The 17494-nt window shown below is 44.8% G+C and overlaps 1 protein-coding gene across 1 annotated transcript in view; it reads right to left on the bottom strand.

Moving 5' to 3' along the window:
- The window catches only part of ppp6r2a (protein phosphatase 6, regulatory subunit 2a), a 36329-nt gene that overhangs the window by 8379 nt on the left and 10456 nt on the right, over positions 1 to 17494 (bottom strand). The window contains exons 5-22 of the mRNA XM_054739542.2: positions 17239 to 17376; positions 17062 to 17127; positions 16778 to 16890; positions 6061 to 6174; positions 5323 to 5449; positions 5018 to 5170; positions 4437 to 4664; positions 4232 to 4296; positions 4027 to 4142; positions 3851 to 3936; positions 3326 to 3406; positions 3150 to 3247; positions 2978 to 3035; positions 1952 to 2079; positions 1728 to 1852; positions 1492 to 1636; positions 1225 to 1310; positions 939 to 1128 (exon numbers count right to left, since the gene is read on the bottom strand). Of these exons, the coding sequence (XP_054595517.2) occupies positions 939 to 1128; positions 1225 to 1310; positions 1492 to 1636; positions 1728 to 1852; positions 1952 to 2079; positions 2978 to 3035; positions 3150 to 3247; positions 3326 to 3406; positions 3851 to 3936; positions 4027 to 4142; positions 4232 to 4296; positions 4437 to 4664; positions 5018 to 5170; positions 5323 to 5449; positions 6061 to 6174; positions 16778 to 16890; positions 17062 to 17127; positions 17239 to 17376 (2117 nt within the window). The remainder of the gene's footprint in view (positions 1 to 938; positions 1129 to 1224; positions 1311 to 1491; positions 1637 to 1727; positions 1853 to 1951; positions 2080 to 2977; positions 3036 to 3149; positions 3248 to 3325; positions 3407 to 3850; positions 3937 to 4026; positions 4143 to 4231; positions 4297 to 4436; positions 4665 to 5017; positions 5171 to 5322; positions 5450 to 6060; positions 6175 to 16777; positions 16891 to 17061; positions 17128 to 17238; positions 17377 to 17494) is intronic.

Genomic DNA, 17494 nt, shown 5'->3' with positions numbered 1-17494 from the left:
TCACCTGGCCAGGGAACACCTTGAGATTCCCCCGGAGGAGCTGGCCCAAGTGGCTGGGGAGAGGGAAGTCTGGGCCTCTCGCCTTAGGCTGCTGCCCCCACGAACCGACTCCGGATAAGCGGATGAAAATGGATGGATGGATGGATAATTTGTCCCTCATTCTCTTAACTCCTTTTCATGCAGTCGCCACCTCCAAACACACCTCTCCTGTAATTCCCTTTAAAGACTGAAGCATCTGCAGCGTATCTTTGCTGTCCTTCAGTAAATGTTTGTATCATCAAACTTCGTAGGAGACGTTCTCAGATCTGCTCCATGTCTGCCAACAGATATCTTTGGCACTCTATTTTTGGAGGGCCAATTGCAGTGCTGTTGACAATTTTAGTGGAACTGGCAAATCTGAAGCATGCGGTCTGTTTCGACGAACAGATAACAAATTGGGGATGTCTCCATATACTCGTGGCGGACAGAGCCCTCATGTCAACCAACATGGCATTGTGTCTCGATGTTGCTGCACTAACAGAGAAGTATGAACCAGGCAGAAGTTTATTTAGCATAAGTGAGGATGTGCTTTCTTTCGAAAAGGAGAAACTGAATGTATCCAGTCATTTCAAGTCCCGCTCCAGACTATAATTACATCCAGGTCCCAATTATGTCAGAAAGAAAGAAAGAAAGAAAGAAAGAAAGAAAGAAAGAAAGAAAGAAAGAAAGAAGGAAGGAAGGACGTACGCACGCACGCACGCACGCACAACTGGTCACCCAAAGGTAAAACCACTCTGTATGACAACATGAACACATGTGTATGGCGGGCTTTTCAGATGTGAAACAAAGAAGATTTTGTAGTTGAACACAGATCTCTGAGCTGCTGCTGCTATGGAAACCTGCTGTTAAAGCCCCTATAAAGACAAGTTTAGTCTAAATTTGAAGTGAGAGATGCAAACCTTTTTACATCAACCGTTTGGTTAACAGGGGCTGTTTCTGTGGTAATCGTTACTGCTGGAGGAGCGCCAGCTTTCTCCTCTTTGCTGTCAGATTCCCCAGAGGAGCTGCTGTCTGAGGCCACAAGTGGAGCCTTCTTCTCCTCTCCAACTGGCAAAGCATCAGAGGAGGTTTCAGAGGAGGCGTCAGCATCTGCAAACAGAGAAACAGACAGAATGACTAAGAACCTTCACCAGCAGAAGGTTGACGTTTGTATAAATGGAAGGTAGATTAGAAGCAGGTGCTCACCCTCACTCTTCTCTTGGTTCTGTTTGGCTTGTTTATCTGCATCAGTGCTACCTCCAGGAGAGCTGCAGCTGGGAGCAGTTTCAGTACTGGAAAAATAATCCAGTTAATACTTAACATTGGGTAAATAGCCGATGTTTATTTAGCCACTGTTGCAAGTGTGATTTTTACCAGATAAAAACAATAGAAATGTTCCAGCACAATCTCTAAAATCTGAAATACGGTAAATAAATAAAGTGAGGTTGTACTATGAGGTAGAATGAGACTTACCCTGTGGAAGGCTGGAGCTCTGAGAAGTTGGCCCAGCCCATTTCTTGAGTTTCTGCTCCACTCCCACCTGAGTTTTCCCACCCCACCGGCATCTGGGATGCAACAGTCTTTTCAGATTCCCTGAAACTTGCCGTCCAGCCTGGACCTGGGATTAACACCCCCCCACAAACAAGCAGACAGTTTACTGAGATGAAGGCTGATTGCTTGGCATTTTCATCTGTAATCCTGCAGCTGACCTCCATCTGATGTGTTCTGTTCAGAATCTTCATCCTCATCAGATTCAGACCCGTGATCCTGCTCCTGGCGGCCATTTTCCATGCTGTTTCTAGAGTTTCCCTCTGAGGTTTGCGAGACCCCAAATCTGTAAAAGGGGGGTGATGAAAACATTAAAGACAAAGAGGGTTAAAGGCGACCATCCATGGCAATGAAACACCTGAGACAAACACATAATCAAGTTCACCTTGTCCTGCATTTAGCTTGTGTTGCATAGTCGATGTCTCTGTCCTCCCAAATGTCCTCGTCCTCATCTACATCATCAAACTGATGTATCCTCTCTTTACAGCAGGCTTCAAAAGCAGCTGCATTGGCCTGTGGACAAACAGCTGAAACTAAGAAGAGTCCATCTTCAACAAACTACCATCAGTCGTGGAATTAACTTGATGCATTCTTTCATTACAGAAATGTTTGCAAGTGGAACAAATCTCTGATGTTTTACTTGAATTTTTTTTAGAATTCGTAAGTCCAGGAAAACAGCCTCACTACCCGACAACTACCATCAGATGTCAACCAGCAAATAAACACCAAGAATACCATGAGACTGAGGTCAAGGTTTTTTTCATGCATAACACATCATGTCTAGTGATTGATTAAAAACCGTTTTTGAAGGTTTAGCATTCTTTAAAGGAGTGCATTGTACCCCCTGCATTCCATGCTACACTTAAATCAGACCTTGTGAAAGATGAGCTGGAGCTAATTTACTGAAAAGAAAATGTGATCTCACCCAGAATCACAAAGATATTATCCAACTCATTAGAGGATGTCAAGTTAATTTCAGCTACAAACAAAACATTTTAGCTCATTATTTGTAAAAGTAACCATGTAGCAGCCATTTTTGCATTTGCTAATGTGTGATTGGCTCATTCTGAATGATGCTGACTCGGTTGTAAATACAGATTCACCATTGAATCGATACATTGGAATGTGACATGTGCCGATTCAAAATCGATTTCTAAATATTTATAAATGATAATAAAAAATGCCAAAAAACAACTGCAAAGTGTGGCAGGAACATAAAAGTTACGCATGCTGCCTGGACACTTTAGGGGGCGGACCAGCGGAAAAAACAAAACAACAATGGAGGCAGTTGTTTCTCAGCTTCAGACACTGAGCGTGAGATTTATTTACCAGGGTTAAAGGAAAGTTGTGCAAAACAACAAAACTATAAATTAAAATACAACAGCAACCAGCAAAAGAGCTCAACACTTACACTATTATCATCAGCATCTAGGATGAATTCTATGTCTGCAATCCTGTCAAATGTGGCGCTGTGGAAAGACAAAATGTTCAAACACAGTTAAAACAAAAACACTGCAGCCTTGTGGACAGAAAACACAGGAAATAAAAAGGGGCGATTAGCTACATCTTTAACTACAACTCACTTGATGTTTTCATCGTGTTCGCTGAACTCCTCGTCATGGAATCCAAACTGTTCCACAAAGTTGGCAGTCATCTGTTGGATCTGATAATCTGAAAAGGCCTGCAAAGACACAGCCATGGATTATTTTATAGATTTTGAGGCTAACTGGAATTAAATTGTTCTCTGAGATCAATTCACCTGCTGAAGAGACAAATCGTTGGGGAAGGGGGGGTCCAAGTCATCATCCTCGCTGGATGAGTGCATATTGTGGGTGCTTACCTGTAAACACACGGCAGAGGGGTTTATGCATCCCATAATATTCTGTTTAAAATAAAAAGACTCAGTAAAGAGGAAGCTGAGTGAGTAAAACATAAAAACCTCTGAATGGGGAAATGGGAGCACTGAGAACTGAACAAACCCACTTACATGTTGTGCTCTCATAAACACAAGCAACTCAGCTCCTTCCTGCAAAGTACTGCATGCCTGTCATGATAGAATGCTGCTAAACTCTTGTTTTCATTAAAGACTGTTTTTATTTCTTGTGAGTAGAGGTTACTGCTGCCCTGACTCCTGTCTGCAAGGTCATATCCTTAATTATCACTGCAGCTCCAGCAACTACTGCTGAGCTGCAGGCTTAAAGAGAAGGAAAAGGACCAAATGAGGACACGGTAAGGAACAGACTGATGCAGATGAACAAAAACGTTCTGCAAAAAGGCGTCTCACCAGCTCTACTGTGTTTCTCCTGTTGGTTTCTCTCAGGGTCTCGTCCACAAAGCTCTCCCAGCGACCTCGGCAGTCTTCAGGCAGTTCTACAGCAGAAACACAGACACATGTATATTCTAACTTTCTTCTGGAATAAAAAGCAATCTGCTGTTAAAAGTTTTGCTCAGCATTACTACCTTTGATGAGGTCTGCGATTTGAGCCTGTACTGGTCCTTTTTCCAGGTTCTGGACCACCATGTTGGCAATTCTAGTAAGATGGCCCATGTTCCCTCTCCTAGTGCCCCCCTCAGCCCTGATATTTAGGAGTACACAGTCAGAAAACCTCCAAAAGAGTTTAGCTGCACCAAAATTCATAAGTGATGCACGTTCAAAGATCCCTACTGTATCTTATCATTCTCTTCCCAAGCACTGAGGATCCTTTGGACTAGCTGACACTTTTGGAAGAGCTACGGGGTAAACACACACACACACACACACGCGCACGCACGCACGCACACACACACACACACACACACACACACACACACACATAAGAACAGACCTCATACAAATATCTTTGCGTAGGTTTGCCGAGTCAGAAACTTACATGCGCCACCAGGGCAGTATGAATAGATGTTAGTGGGTTGCTGCTCGTTGCTGTCTTCTCTTCTCCCTCCTGCTGCACCTCAGAGTCAGAGGCTGCAGGCCGCTCGTCGTGGTTCTGCAGGCCTGTGCCCGGCTGCTCCTCTGAAGAAGGGTGGTTCAGGATAGCTGCCACACACAACTCCACTTGGAAGTGCAAAAAGTTATTCCAGGAGTATTTGAAGAACAGATCCTACACAAAAAGGGAGTCATGGTGAGTAAAAGTTTGGAAACAGCTTAACATAAATCACTATGACTTTGTTTATATGAAAAATGTGACTTTATGTGGAAAACAATAAAGGTGCAATAAGTATTAAAATAAGACAAAGCTTTGTGATTTTACAGCCCTTTCCTTCATTGAAACCCCACCTACTGGCCTTTGGCCGAACGGAGTGATGAGGTTATTTGTGCTTCTCTGACTCGTCACCAATCTTGTGCAAATCTGATGCAACTTTGAAAATATGTCACTCATGCACAACAAGCAGGAACAAAACCTACACCTGAGTGAATAAATGATGCTACAGGTTTGTGCCAAGTCACACCTACCAGTAGTAGGTCCATGATAGCAAGGTTACAGAGCTCCTGGCAGATACTGGACACACTGGTCTGCAACAGGGCAGCCACCAACCGGGCCACGTGAAGGCGAGCGTTCCCCAGTGGCTGCTCTAGAACGCCAACGGTTGTCAATATTGCACTTTTCTGTTAAGTGGGAAAAGAAAGTTAACAACTGAAGTCCTAATTAGGAAACGCCAATACAACAATTACAACAAGAAGCTGCGTTTAACTGGAAATAATCCATCACCTTGGCACATCCCTAAACCTGCCCAAATATACCAGCTGGTGGCCATTACCTTAGGGGGGTCCAGAAGTAGCTGCTGGAAGTCTTTTAAATGGGGCTCAATGGCATTTAAAATACTGCTGTTGACAGTGTAAGACCTTTCGTAACCCTGAGAATACAGATCCATTAACCCTTCCAACCTGGTAGACAAAAACACAAACACAGAAAAACTCGAGTTACTGTTTAACTAATCACTGGAAATAAAAGCTGACAGAACACACCAATATGATGCAGCTGCCCAAGTAGGATTCACCAATCACTTCTAACATTATGACCACAGTCAGCTGACATCATCTCATTTCAGCTGAACTTGGCAGACAGGATATACTGGAAAAACAATAGTGTTTCCACAAAGCTAGAAAAACAGACGAGTGTGATGACTTGAAAATGGCTTAATTCCACATGTGTGATAAAGTCTGACTTGAAATTTAAAAATCTTGTGTGTGTGTGTGTGTGTGGGTGGGGGGGTGGGGGGGGGGCTTAATTCATAGTTTGTGGTTCATAAATCTGTGTCTCATTTGAAGTGTCACCAGAATGGATGAAAACGTCCCAAATGGGAATGTCCAGGCTTTAGAGGATCTGCTCTTGGTGATGCAATGTCTTCAAAGTTTTAGAGCAGCAACAGCACTGTTCTGAGAGAATGAGGGACAATTTACGAAATACTAGACAAGCTGTCATAAATGTATAGCTGACTGGTGTAGGAGAATTGGATCGAGAATCAGAAGCATTTAAAAAGAATGCTGATACCCACCCAGATCTTCTGGTCTCCAATAAGGTAAGTAGCACTTGAGTTCCATTAACAATGGAGGCCTCGCTCCTCTCTCCCTCAAACATATTTTTGAGAAGGCCCGCAACAATTTCCTGCCTGAAAAACAGACAGAAAAAGTAACAAATGATGGAGAAATATAAATCTAACAGAGAAATCACAATCACAGCTGTTGTTCCACCACTAAGATCTCACCTCATACATTCTATATCCTCCTTCACATCAGATAAAGCTTTATGAGACAGCAGGTCAATTTAGGCTGAGACCACTTTTGATACCCAAATATTTTTTTTAATAAAAGTGTAATAAACAGATTATGACTATGTTTGTTCCACTAAAAGCTCTGATGCTTCTAATAAAAACTAAGTGCATCAAGAAAAGCATCAGTTAAAATAATTTAACACGATACTTAAAGACTTTTCACCATGACCACACCACCGATTTGAGATTAAATTTGCTGCTAAATTGCCCGTTTTGAGGACAGCTGCCATTCTAACAAATCCCTTATTATTTAAACAGCAAGTTGGCGTTTCTGTTGCCTGAAGTGCTAATTACTATATTTATTAATGTATATATGTTACCTGATGATTTAAGTTCGCTTAGTTCACTTAAATCATCAGCAGTTACTCAGATGCCCAAAGTCGGTGCAACTACCCACCAGCATCAGTGAATCTTCAATCGCTTTCATCCACTTCATTTCTGTCTGTTATTGCTTTATTGTTATAAAAAATTAAAACATACTTGTAAGAATTTTATTAGGGATGCTCCGATGAGACCATGGTTCTCGACCGGAAAAGGGTGGCTTGCCAACTCCGGGTCGGGAGAGAGGTCCTACCTCAAGTGGAGGTGTGGGAGGAAATCACCGTACTGGAAATCATAGTACTGACCGACATCTGCCTGCAGGTGCAGAGCTGCACCGTCCAGGCCACAGGCTATGGGCATGATGGTGCTTCAGGAACGTGTACGATGGCTGAACCTCACCAACCTCTCTGATAGAGAAAAGGAAGACATTTTGGACATGCCAATTGTGCCTGAAGGCATTTTTGGCTCTGCATTGGCATCAATGCAACAACGGTGCGAGGCACAGAAGAAAGAGGATGAAGCCCTTCAACTCTGCCTTCCCCGTAAGCCTTCACCTGCTCTGCCAGCTCGGCCGGATTTTCCTCAGGCAGCTGCCCGAGCCCAGCCTCAGTTCCGGATCCCAAAGCGCCCAAAGCCTCAAGCAGCCCAACCAGCTCCTTCGGGCTCAGCGCCTCGACCAGTTTGGCCTCAGAGGTCCGGCAACCAAGCCGCTCCGCCACCGGGACAACCCACCCGGCCCGGCGGTCAGCAGGTGAGAAAGAAGAAAAGAGCATCCTGACGAAGTTCTTTCCCTCCCGACGCTGCAGCTGGCAGTTCCCCGTTCGCCGGCTCCACCTGTTCGGTGTTACCATGGTGCTTTCTCATCCCCTCACGGGACCCACCCGGCAGAGTCCCTGATCGGTTCAGGGTGCCGCCAGGACGTGCAACCGGCCGTGCCGGCTCAAAACACAGGTCACAAGCACTAACATTTTTTTTCACAAACATGTCACACACAAGAAGAATTAAAAAGTTTGCTGCTGCATCCAGACAGAATGTCAAGGGCGCAGCAAAAATCAATAAAAATGATGCAGATGAGAGAAACCAGGCTGGGGCGGCCCCTGGCGGACTTTCCCGCCAGCCACGGGTCGTCCCAGTATGCCAGGGCCGCCAAAGCACAAAGCCATCGCGCATGCGCAGTAGTTGCCACAAGCACTGCTGCCCCACAGCCTCTGGAGGGAGCTGCTGCTCCGTGTGTCACGGCTGTGTCACCTCTCTCCACTCACATAGAGGAATCGACAGTGGTTTCCGCTTCACATTGGGCGCTAAGAACTATTTTGAGAGGTTACAGGCTCCAATTCGCTTCAGCTCCTGTTTCAGTTGTTCCTCGATTCTCTGGCGTAGTGTTCTCCCACGCCCAGGGGACATCAGCTCACATCCTTCAGGGAGAAATCTCCTCCCTGCTAGAAAAAGGAGCAATATGCATTGTGCCTCCCGATCTGTCTCAGAGCGGTTTCTACTCCAGGTACTTCCTGGTCCCGAAACGGGGAGGGACCGGTATTCGCCCGATCCTGGATCTGAGGGCCCTGAACCAATGCCTCAGAAAGTACAAATGCAAAATGCTCACGCTCTCATCCCTTTTGCGTCTGCTTCACCAGAATGACTGGTTCACCTCAATCGACCGTGTACTCTCCACACAGGAAATTTCTGAGGTTTTCCTTTCAGGGAGTGTGTTACAAATACACCGTGCTCCCTTCAGCCTCTCGCTGAGCCTGAGGGTGTTTGTCAGGTGTACGGAGGCAGCGATCGCCCCTCTGAGAGAGAGGTGCATTCGGCTGGCCACGTACTTAGACGACTGGCTCCTGCTGGCACGGTCCAGAGAGGAGGCAACGTCAAACACGCTGGTTGTGATCCATTACTTGTGTGGTCTGGGTTTCTGAATAAACTGGCAGAAAAGCATTTTACTACCCTCCCAGAAAATAACCTTTCTAGGTCTGAATCTGGACTCAGGGGCGTTCATGGCCCGTCTCTTGGCACCACGCGTGAACACACTCTCGTTCTGCCTGGCGCGCTTCCACCTACATAGTTCGGTGCGGTTTGCGTTGTGCCTCAGGCTTTTGGGTCTCATGGCGTCGGCTATTTCAGTGACACTCGGCCGTCTACACATGAGAGATTTTCAATGCTGGGTGGCTTCTCTGACACTCTCTCCAGTGCGCCACAGAGTGCCCAGGGTGACGGTCTCTGCAGCGTGCCTCGCGACGCTCCGCTGTTGGCGTCACCCCCCCTTCTTGGCACAGGGGATGCCTTTGGGGTTGGTTCTCGTGAGGAAAGTGGTCACAACAGATGCGGGCCTGTCAGGTTGGGGGGGGGGGGGGGGGGGGGCTCCTGGAGGGCTGCTCTGTCAGGGGTGTGTGGAGCAGAGAGCTCTGGGGGACACATAAATTATCTGGAACTCCTCGCGGTCTTCCTAGCCCTGAGGCACTTCCTGCCTTTTCTCTCTGGCCATCATGTCCTAGTGAGAACAGACAACACCACGACTGTGGCTTATATAAACCACCAAGGGGGCTGCGCTCCATGCGGTTACACATGCTGGCACGCAGACTGATCCTATGGTGCAGCAGACATCTCCTCTCAATCTGAGCCACCCACGTCCCGGGTGTTCTGAATCGGGGGCATATCTGTTGTCCAGAGGGACTCCCTGTACGGGGATTGGAGCCTGCATCCAGCAGTGATGGAACAGATTTGGATCCGGTTCGGCACAGCCGTAGTGGATCTTTTTGCCTCCAAGGAGAATGCTCAGTGTCCACTGTTTTTCTCCCTGCGCGACCGAGAAGCTCCACTCGGCATGGACGCGCTGGCGCACGACTGGCCATGGGGACTGCTTTACACTTTTCCCCCAGTGGCCCTGATACCACCCACCTTGCTGAGGGTACGGACTTGACGCCACACTCTCATTCTGGTGGCCCCATACTAGCAAGCCATGCATTGGGTGGCGGACATTTTCCAGCTCCTGGAGGGCCAACCTTGGAAATTGCCGCTTCGCAGGGACCTAGTGCCCCAAGATGGAGGCTCAATCTTCCATCCTAATCCAGAATGACTGGCCCTGTGGGCCTGGCCCCTGAGGGGTGCGGGTTAGGGTCAGCAGAGCTGCCCCAGGTGGTCATTCGAAACATTCAGAAAGCCAGGGCCCCCTCCAATAGGTCCCTATATGACTGTAAATGGAGGGTGTTTGAAGCCTGGTGTAAGGGCAGGGATGTCTCACCCTCCCAGTGTCCTGTGAATGTCATTCTGTCTTTCCTGCAAGACTTGCTGGATGGGAAGAAGGCTTTCTCCACCATTAAAATGTACCTAGCAGCCATTTCTGCCCGACACTTGGGTTTTGGGAAGAAATTGGCAGGTCAACACCCCCTGGTGTGTAGCTTCATGAGGGGTGCGCACAGGCTTCTCCCTGTGTCTTGACCCCTGGTGCCCTCATGGGATCTGTCCTTGGTGCTGTCAGCCCTCTTCGGGCCTCCATTTGAGCCTATGGACGGCCTGGACCTTAAGATCCTGTCTCTTAAAGTGGTGCTACTCCTGGCTTTGGTATCTGCAAAGCGAGTTAGTGACTTACATGCTCTTTCTGTGCACCCATCCTGCACCCAGTTCGCACCAGGTGACATGAAGGTGTCCCTGAAGCCCAACCCTGCCTTTGTGCCTAAGGTAGTGGGCTCCTTTTCTCCTATTCTCCTCACAGCTTTCTACCCACCACCCTTCTCCTCTCCTGAGGAGCGGTTGCACAAGCTGTGTCCGATTCGCTCGCTCAAGGAGTATGTTAATCGGACAGGGAACCTTCGCGGGGGGACCAGCTTTTTGTGTCATGGGGTGGGCCTTGTAAGGGGAAACCCATCACAAAGCAGCAGCTTTCCCACTGGATTGTGGAGGCTATTTCTATGGCTTACTCCTGTCAGGGCATTCAGGCACCTGTAGGGCTCAGGGCCCATTCTACTAGGGGCCAGTCTGCTTCTTGGGCCTTTTTTCGGGGGCTGTCCGTCCAGGAGATTTGTGCTGCAGCAAGTTGGGCTTCTCCACTTTCATTTACACGCTTCTATAAGCTTGACATTTCGGTCCCTGCAATGACCCAAACAATTCGGGGTGTGGGGTCCTCAGCGGGCCAAGACGTACCCCTGTAGGTTGGTGATCGCTGGATAAGCTGTCTGGCAATACGGGAGTCTCCATATCCCATAGTGAGACATTGAAACAAATGTTAAGAAAGAGAACTTTAGGTTACTGTCGTAACCCCGGTTCTCTGAGTAACATGAGTGAGATGTCTCACCAGACAACCCTTCTTGCTGGGTGAAGCGAGAAGAGGTGTTTATCTTGAATGGTGCGTGCGTTGGGATGCCTGCTACTTATAGTAGCAGGTGACGCGTACGTCACGGTCACTGGCCAATCAGGATTGGCGTATTGAGATAAGTGCTTCTGAGGAGTCCGCGGAGGGACGTATCCAATAGTGAGGCATCTCACTCATGTTACTCAGAGAACCGGGCTTATGACAGTAACCTAAAGTTTTAGAAGCAAATGCATGACCTTGAGCAATATCTCATGCAGATTAGTTCTGTGTCAGAGACATCTGAGGAGAGAGGGTAAATAACCTTCGGTGGAATAGCTCCTTCATTACGTTACATCTCCGTAAGAGTCAGAAATTTCGATAACGATTAATTTTTTATTTACTGCCCAGCCCTAAGTAGGGGTCAGTTTTAAATTCAACAAGTTCCTCAATATCAGCATTCTTTGTTTCACAGACAACAATCAGAATCAGAATCAGAATGAATTTTATTGCCAGCGCTCAGATCAGATCAGAGCATAGGAACTTGACTCCATAGTACAACCTGACCAAGGTTACACACACACATATAGACAGGACAGATACAGGCAGACCACGGGAGCAGCCATGACGGCGCTCCTTTGTAGATGAATGAGGAAATACATGAGGAAAGTTCAGGGGAGGGAGAAAAAAGGCATTAACAGGGTTACACCAGCAGGGTGTAGCACTCTAATGCAAAAAACACCCGACATGTAAGCACAAACGTCACAGTTCACAACATGAGACCCGGTAGGTGAGGTTGGGGGGGGGGGGGGGGGGGGGGGGGGGCTGGGATCCTGGTTTCCTCAGCAGGGGCTGCCTGTGGCGCTCAACCAGCTGGCTCCGCAGGTGGGAGGGAGGTCATGGGAAGCACAGAGAGCAGTGAGTCCTTTAGCTTAATGACCTCGGTAGAGACCACAATCTGAAGGCGGGGGGGGGGGGGGGGTTCACAGCATTTGTCTGCATTCCTTCCATCGTGGGGGTTTTTGCACGCAACTCCAAGGCTGCTTATGGCGTCAGATTCGATAACAGAACTTTGTTTGGGTCAGGCAGAGATAATTTTTCCTCTCTGCCTTAAAGTCTGTATTGATCATTCAAGTCCTCCAGTGAAGCCAATTAGGTGATTAAACATCTCTACACCGTCCGGTGACCCTTTCCGAGATGTTATCAATCCTGCGCGCTAACACCGGTAATGCAGCTAAGACACTGTCCAGCTTGTGATTCCCTCGAGCAACGTCCCAGTCTGTGAGGTATCCACACGGACGGTGCCGTCCATGGTTGCGGGTCGCCCTCCAATCGCTCCCGTCATCCCAATTTTACGGAAAGCCAAATATCCTCCCACTCCAATCAGAAGAAATCCAACGATCATCAGGCCAAATATCCACATATCTTCGACGTCCTCAATGGACAGCTGAGAGAGACAGATGATATTCCACTTATTCCAGGAATCGAACATATATCCCGCTGCATGTGTCCCTTGAGGGCAAGCGCGAGCCCCCTCCTCCGTCCTCATTGTAGAAAAAATCTTATCAATCGCGTTGAATGACCAATTAATTAAATCCATGCTGAAAAACAGTGATTGCAGAGGAAATGCAGAAGCGCTCTGTAGGCAGACGGGACAAAAAGAGCCTTGGGAAAATACAGATAAGGGAGGAAAGGCAGAAGCGACTGCTCCCTGTGAGTGCTGGAAGAACTAGCAACACTGTAAAGTCCCTCAATTTAGGGTAGTCTGGGAATTCACGCTCCATAATATTTAGCAGTTAGCTATCACAGAGGATACTTGTCACCTCAAGAGAGAGAGAATGTCTGTAATTTGGATGTATTTTTAAATGAACAGCAAAGAGAGGGCTGCAACAAACGATTATTTTCATAATAGATTAATCTGTCGATTATGTTTTCGATTAATCGGTTTGTTATTGTAGCGTTATGGATATGCTATTTTCTGCCCTTAACAGCTGCCCTTTGACACAGTGACAGTGTGCATAAATTGCCAAGGTCGTGTGCTTGCTTCTGATGTTTACATTCTAGCAAAGAAGACAGAAGAAGGACGAAGAACGCTTTTCATTAGTTAATCAAAGAACTTTATTTTTAATAAAGCTAATCAAAACAAATGTTGGTCAATAATAATCAGGTGACCGATCTGTGAAATCACAATGTATGATTTATGTGTTTAATGAATCACAGGACTAACTGAGCTAGACATCCTGACTCACATAAGGTAAACACATGACACATTGTCACCCATCCAATCAGAACTTCCGTTCTGTTGCGGGGCAGAGTTCTGAGGTGTTTACTTAATCTGTTCACTCTGATTTGCTAAGAATTATAAACAACTGGGTTTAATAAAACAGAACAACGCCATTTTAAGGCAGTTCCACCGCAAGTTTCAACGTAGTTCTAACGTGAGCTCGACCAGCTCTCAAATCCATCATCGCTAAGTGAAGTGCAGACTGGCCAGCTGTATTTTCTACTTTAAGCTGAGAACTGTCAAGCTGGAAAAATTCTGTCGTTTTATCAACAAGACGACGGTTCCTTCAGAATAAAAGCTGAACTCTCTACGTGACGCTGACACCTGCCGTTGCTACCGGGAGTCTATCTGTAGACTGGTTTGTCGTGCTGCAGACGCTGTGCTATCAGTTCCAGCACCGAAACGAGGGTCCGAGGACCTGGCATTCCGGATCTAACACGGGAGTCTCCGAAGGTACGTAGATCGGCATAGATGGCGTTTCATGTCTCTTCCTCCTGAATTCCCTCGTGGTTAGTTAGTCAAAACAACATCTTACACTCAGACTCGCCTGCATCAGATGGAGATTCTGAACTGACGCACACACCAACACTTCAGCTCACATTCATCTTCATCCATCATTAGAGAGTTAGTCCTGGTGATTGTTTCGGATAATTATAAAGTAAATATTCTTAAATGTCCCATCTTTCTCTTTTCTTGTCTCTAAGTCAATACAAAGTGTTTGAATAAAACTCCCTGTGGTAAAAACAACCTCTTCTGATTCTAAGGTAAGATTAATATCTGTACCTTAATAAAGTGTAAGAATATACCAACTATATTTCGCTACATTATTGTTTAGCTATTTAACCTATACAAGTAAAGAATGCATTTCAGTTAAGAAAAAAAACATAAGAGAATTGTGCAGTTGACTGCAATCTATTTTATTGCACATGAACACAGTCAGCAGTGTAAAATGAGCTAAACAGTGCAAAATATCAGTCCAGAATAATTTTTAGCATTAGCTGGAAGACTGCTCCATCCACCATGGATAGTGGCCTCATGTCTTTTACCAGCATGTTTAGAATAGAGTTTGTAAGTGGTATGCATTGCTGGGGGGTGAGTGTCTTGTTCCCCATGTAGTTGTCCATCGTTGCTTGTTTTTTTCTGCATAAGAAACACAAATTGACTGAAATAAGTACACATATAAAAGCAGCACACACACTACAACACTAAATCAATATTATATTATTTGAATTAATTAACAATATACAGTGATCATTTATTTTGAGGGTTACGTTCTACAAAATAGCCCGCAACAGGAGACATTCAGAAAAAAAGGTCAAATTTTTTTTACTATTAAAAAGCTCTAAGTAAGAAGCTCATGAGGTTTTTACTTTGAGTCGGGAGTGTTTAAATTAGCTAGAGAAATGTGAAAAATGTTTATTTTGTGTAATACTGTTTAAGAAACATGATAAAAATGTGTTGTGAGGCGTGAGGCGTTTTACAGCGTTAGACAGTAAAACAGCCTTTTAATAGTAAAAAAAAAAAAGACTTTCTGAATTTCTCCTGTATTTAAAAATTGAAAGCGTACAACTATGCCGCGTTATATTCACCTGGACACAGCTTGTCTGAATATTTTTCACCGCAGAGTTGTCCTTTTTTGAATGAGGAACCTAGTTATGGGTTTGTGCCGTTTTTCTATTAACGAGAACATTCTTATAAACAGACGTGCTAAATTTGGCAAGCGCATGATACACAACACGGAGATTCACAATTGCATTTAGTCAATCAGAAGTAGAACACCGTAGACTGACGCGGCAAAAAAAAAAAAAAACATGTTTAACATCCATTATAACGAACTCAGCTAAAACATTAAGTCCCAAATTTGATCTGCGTGTAGTATATTTAGATTGTTTATTTTCTGTTACTTACCAGGCTGGCGCTTCCTCTGCTGCATTTGCCCCCACATGTTTTCGTCTCAAATGTTCACTTAGGGACGTCGTGCTTCCGTGCCATGCTAGATGGTTTTTGCATATTTTGCAGGTTACCAGTCTTTTCATGACATCTAGAGTGAAGTGCTCCCATACTCGTGAGGTTTTTGTCCGGGGTTTCTCTTCAGTTTTGCCGCTTCTATTTTTCTTCCGTATTTCTTCTTGTTCCGCTATCTCTCAAAGCAAGATGCGCGTCAGTAACGTGATACGTCATGAAAACCGAGGGCACTTATTGGCTCGTTTCTTCTTCTACGGCTCCACTGGTAGATCAGTGGCTCATTACTGCCACACACTGGCGGCAAATTTAACAGATTGTAACCGATGTCAGATTGTGGTAAAAATAGACTTTATGCGGTAAAATGTGATTATTAAACAACTAATCGATGACTAAAAAAGTTGTTAACTACTTTAATAATCGATTAAATCGATTAGTTGTTTCAGCTCTACTAGAAATAGTCCATGAACAGCAAAAATGCCAAGAGAGCAGCATGTTTATCACACTGGATGAGCGGCTGTGGTTGCAAACGTCTGGTTCTAAAGTCTCCTTGAGTCGTGGTATGATCTGCTTTCTATTCCTACTTTTACAGATGCAGCAACTCTACAGATGTTTTGTAGAAAAAAGTTCCTCTGCTGCTGACTGTCATGTGCTGTCCAATCCCTGTCACTGAAAAGAGCCGCACACTGAGTAAAAGATTTTAATTAAGCGGCAAGGCTACTTTTACATGTATTCTTCATTTTAACATGTTTCTATGGTAAATGACAATTTACTTCAAAATATATTCCTAGTATTAACTAGGGATGCACCGATACCGACACGATACCGATACTGGTATCGATACCAATGCCAATTTCGGTATCGGTAAAAGTTAACCAATACCAGGAACCGATACCAATGCAGTTGCTTGAAAATAGCTTCACTGTAACTTGTCATTTCTGTTTACCTAATTGATATTTTAGTTTTGTGATGATTTCCATTCATATATTTTACTTTTTATCTACCTCACAGTCTTTTCCTGTTGAAAGCAGAGAAGAAAATAAAATCTGTATTCCAAATCACTGCATTTTTTTGTGTGGTGGAAGTATCGGTAATGGCGAGTACTCAGAGCCAAGAATCGGTAGTATCGCTTTGGAAAAAAAAAGAGGTATCGGTGCATCCCTAGTATTAACATGTTTCTTATAATGTTCTTCATAAACAAGTGATGTTTTATGGCAGATAAACTAAATAAATGACAAAAATACAGAAGAAAGAAATGCCTTAATGATAAAAAATAACTTAAAGGACAGCTCTAATGTGTTCCTCTATTTTCTTAAAGCATGTCTACAGTATAGGATTGGGACTCGATACCAGCAGATTCTTGAAATCAAATTATTTGGAACTGAATCGGGAGCAAAAAAACCTGATTAGAACATCCCTAATTTTTATAACAGTGTCCAAAAATATTCTATAAAAAAGCAGCTATTCACAAGCTACAGTCTGATTAATTATTGCCAAATTAGGGAAATTAGAGCATCTGAAATCAGCACTGTAGTTTCTTTGCATTAAGTGATATCTTGTATTATTTGAATCCAAACACATTGGAAACTTACGACTCCAACACAGCCAATAGCGGGTCAGACTCCACGTTCTCCTGCATCTGATTGGCCTGGTCTCGACTAAGGCGTATGATGTCACAAAGCGTTTGGGACGCATTTGATTGTCTCTGAAAAATAAAGAACTGAATCAGAAAAGTATAACTTCAGTTAGATTTGATGATACAAAGAAGACATCATGCCTGCAATTATGTGTGTGTGTGTGTGTGTGTGTGTGTGTGTGTGTTTGAATGCTTTTGCGTGCATGTGTACATGCAAAGCCCTGCTGTCCACTCCCTCACCTCTTCATCTTTGCCAGTATGGATAAGTTCTATGAGTCTTTGTACCAATCTTTCCTCATTCAGCCACTGGAATAAAAACACACACATTTACAAAACAATCCCCATCTTAATTACTTCAAGCCTTTCTCAGTGGTTAGTGTTGGATCACAGAAGGTATCAGATACTTTGGTAGCTTACATGCAGAACTTCCTGCCTCAGTGGAGCAGGTTCTACACAACTAATGAGGCGAAGCAGCAGGTCCATCATGGCAGAGGCGTCAATGTGTTTGAGCACCAGACCAATAAAACCTTCTTTTTTCTTTAAAAAGGCAACCACCTAAGATTAAATAAAAAAAAATAAATAGCATTTTGGGTTTGAGATTTTTAAAATTGACTAAGTTAAACCAGAACATTTTGATTACAAAATATTTTTTTTTAATGATGAGTTTTGTTTT

The sequence above is a fragment of the Nothobranchius furzeri genome, chromosome 1 (assembly GCF_043380555.1).
Source record: "Nothobranchius furzeri strain GRZ-AD chromosome 1, NfurGRZ-RIMD1, whole genome shotgun sequence".
Classification (NCBI taxonomy): domain Eukaryota; kingdom Metazoa; phylum Chordata; class Actinopteri; order Cyprinodontiformes; family Nothobranchiidae; genus Nothobranchius; species Nothobranchius furzeri.
The sequence above is the reverse complement of the archived record's forward strand: the minus strand, read 5'-3'. Positions and strand labels throughout refer to the sequence as shown.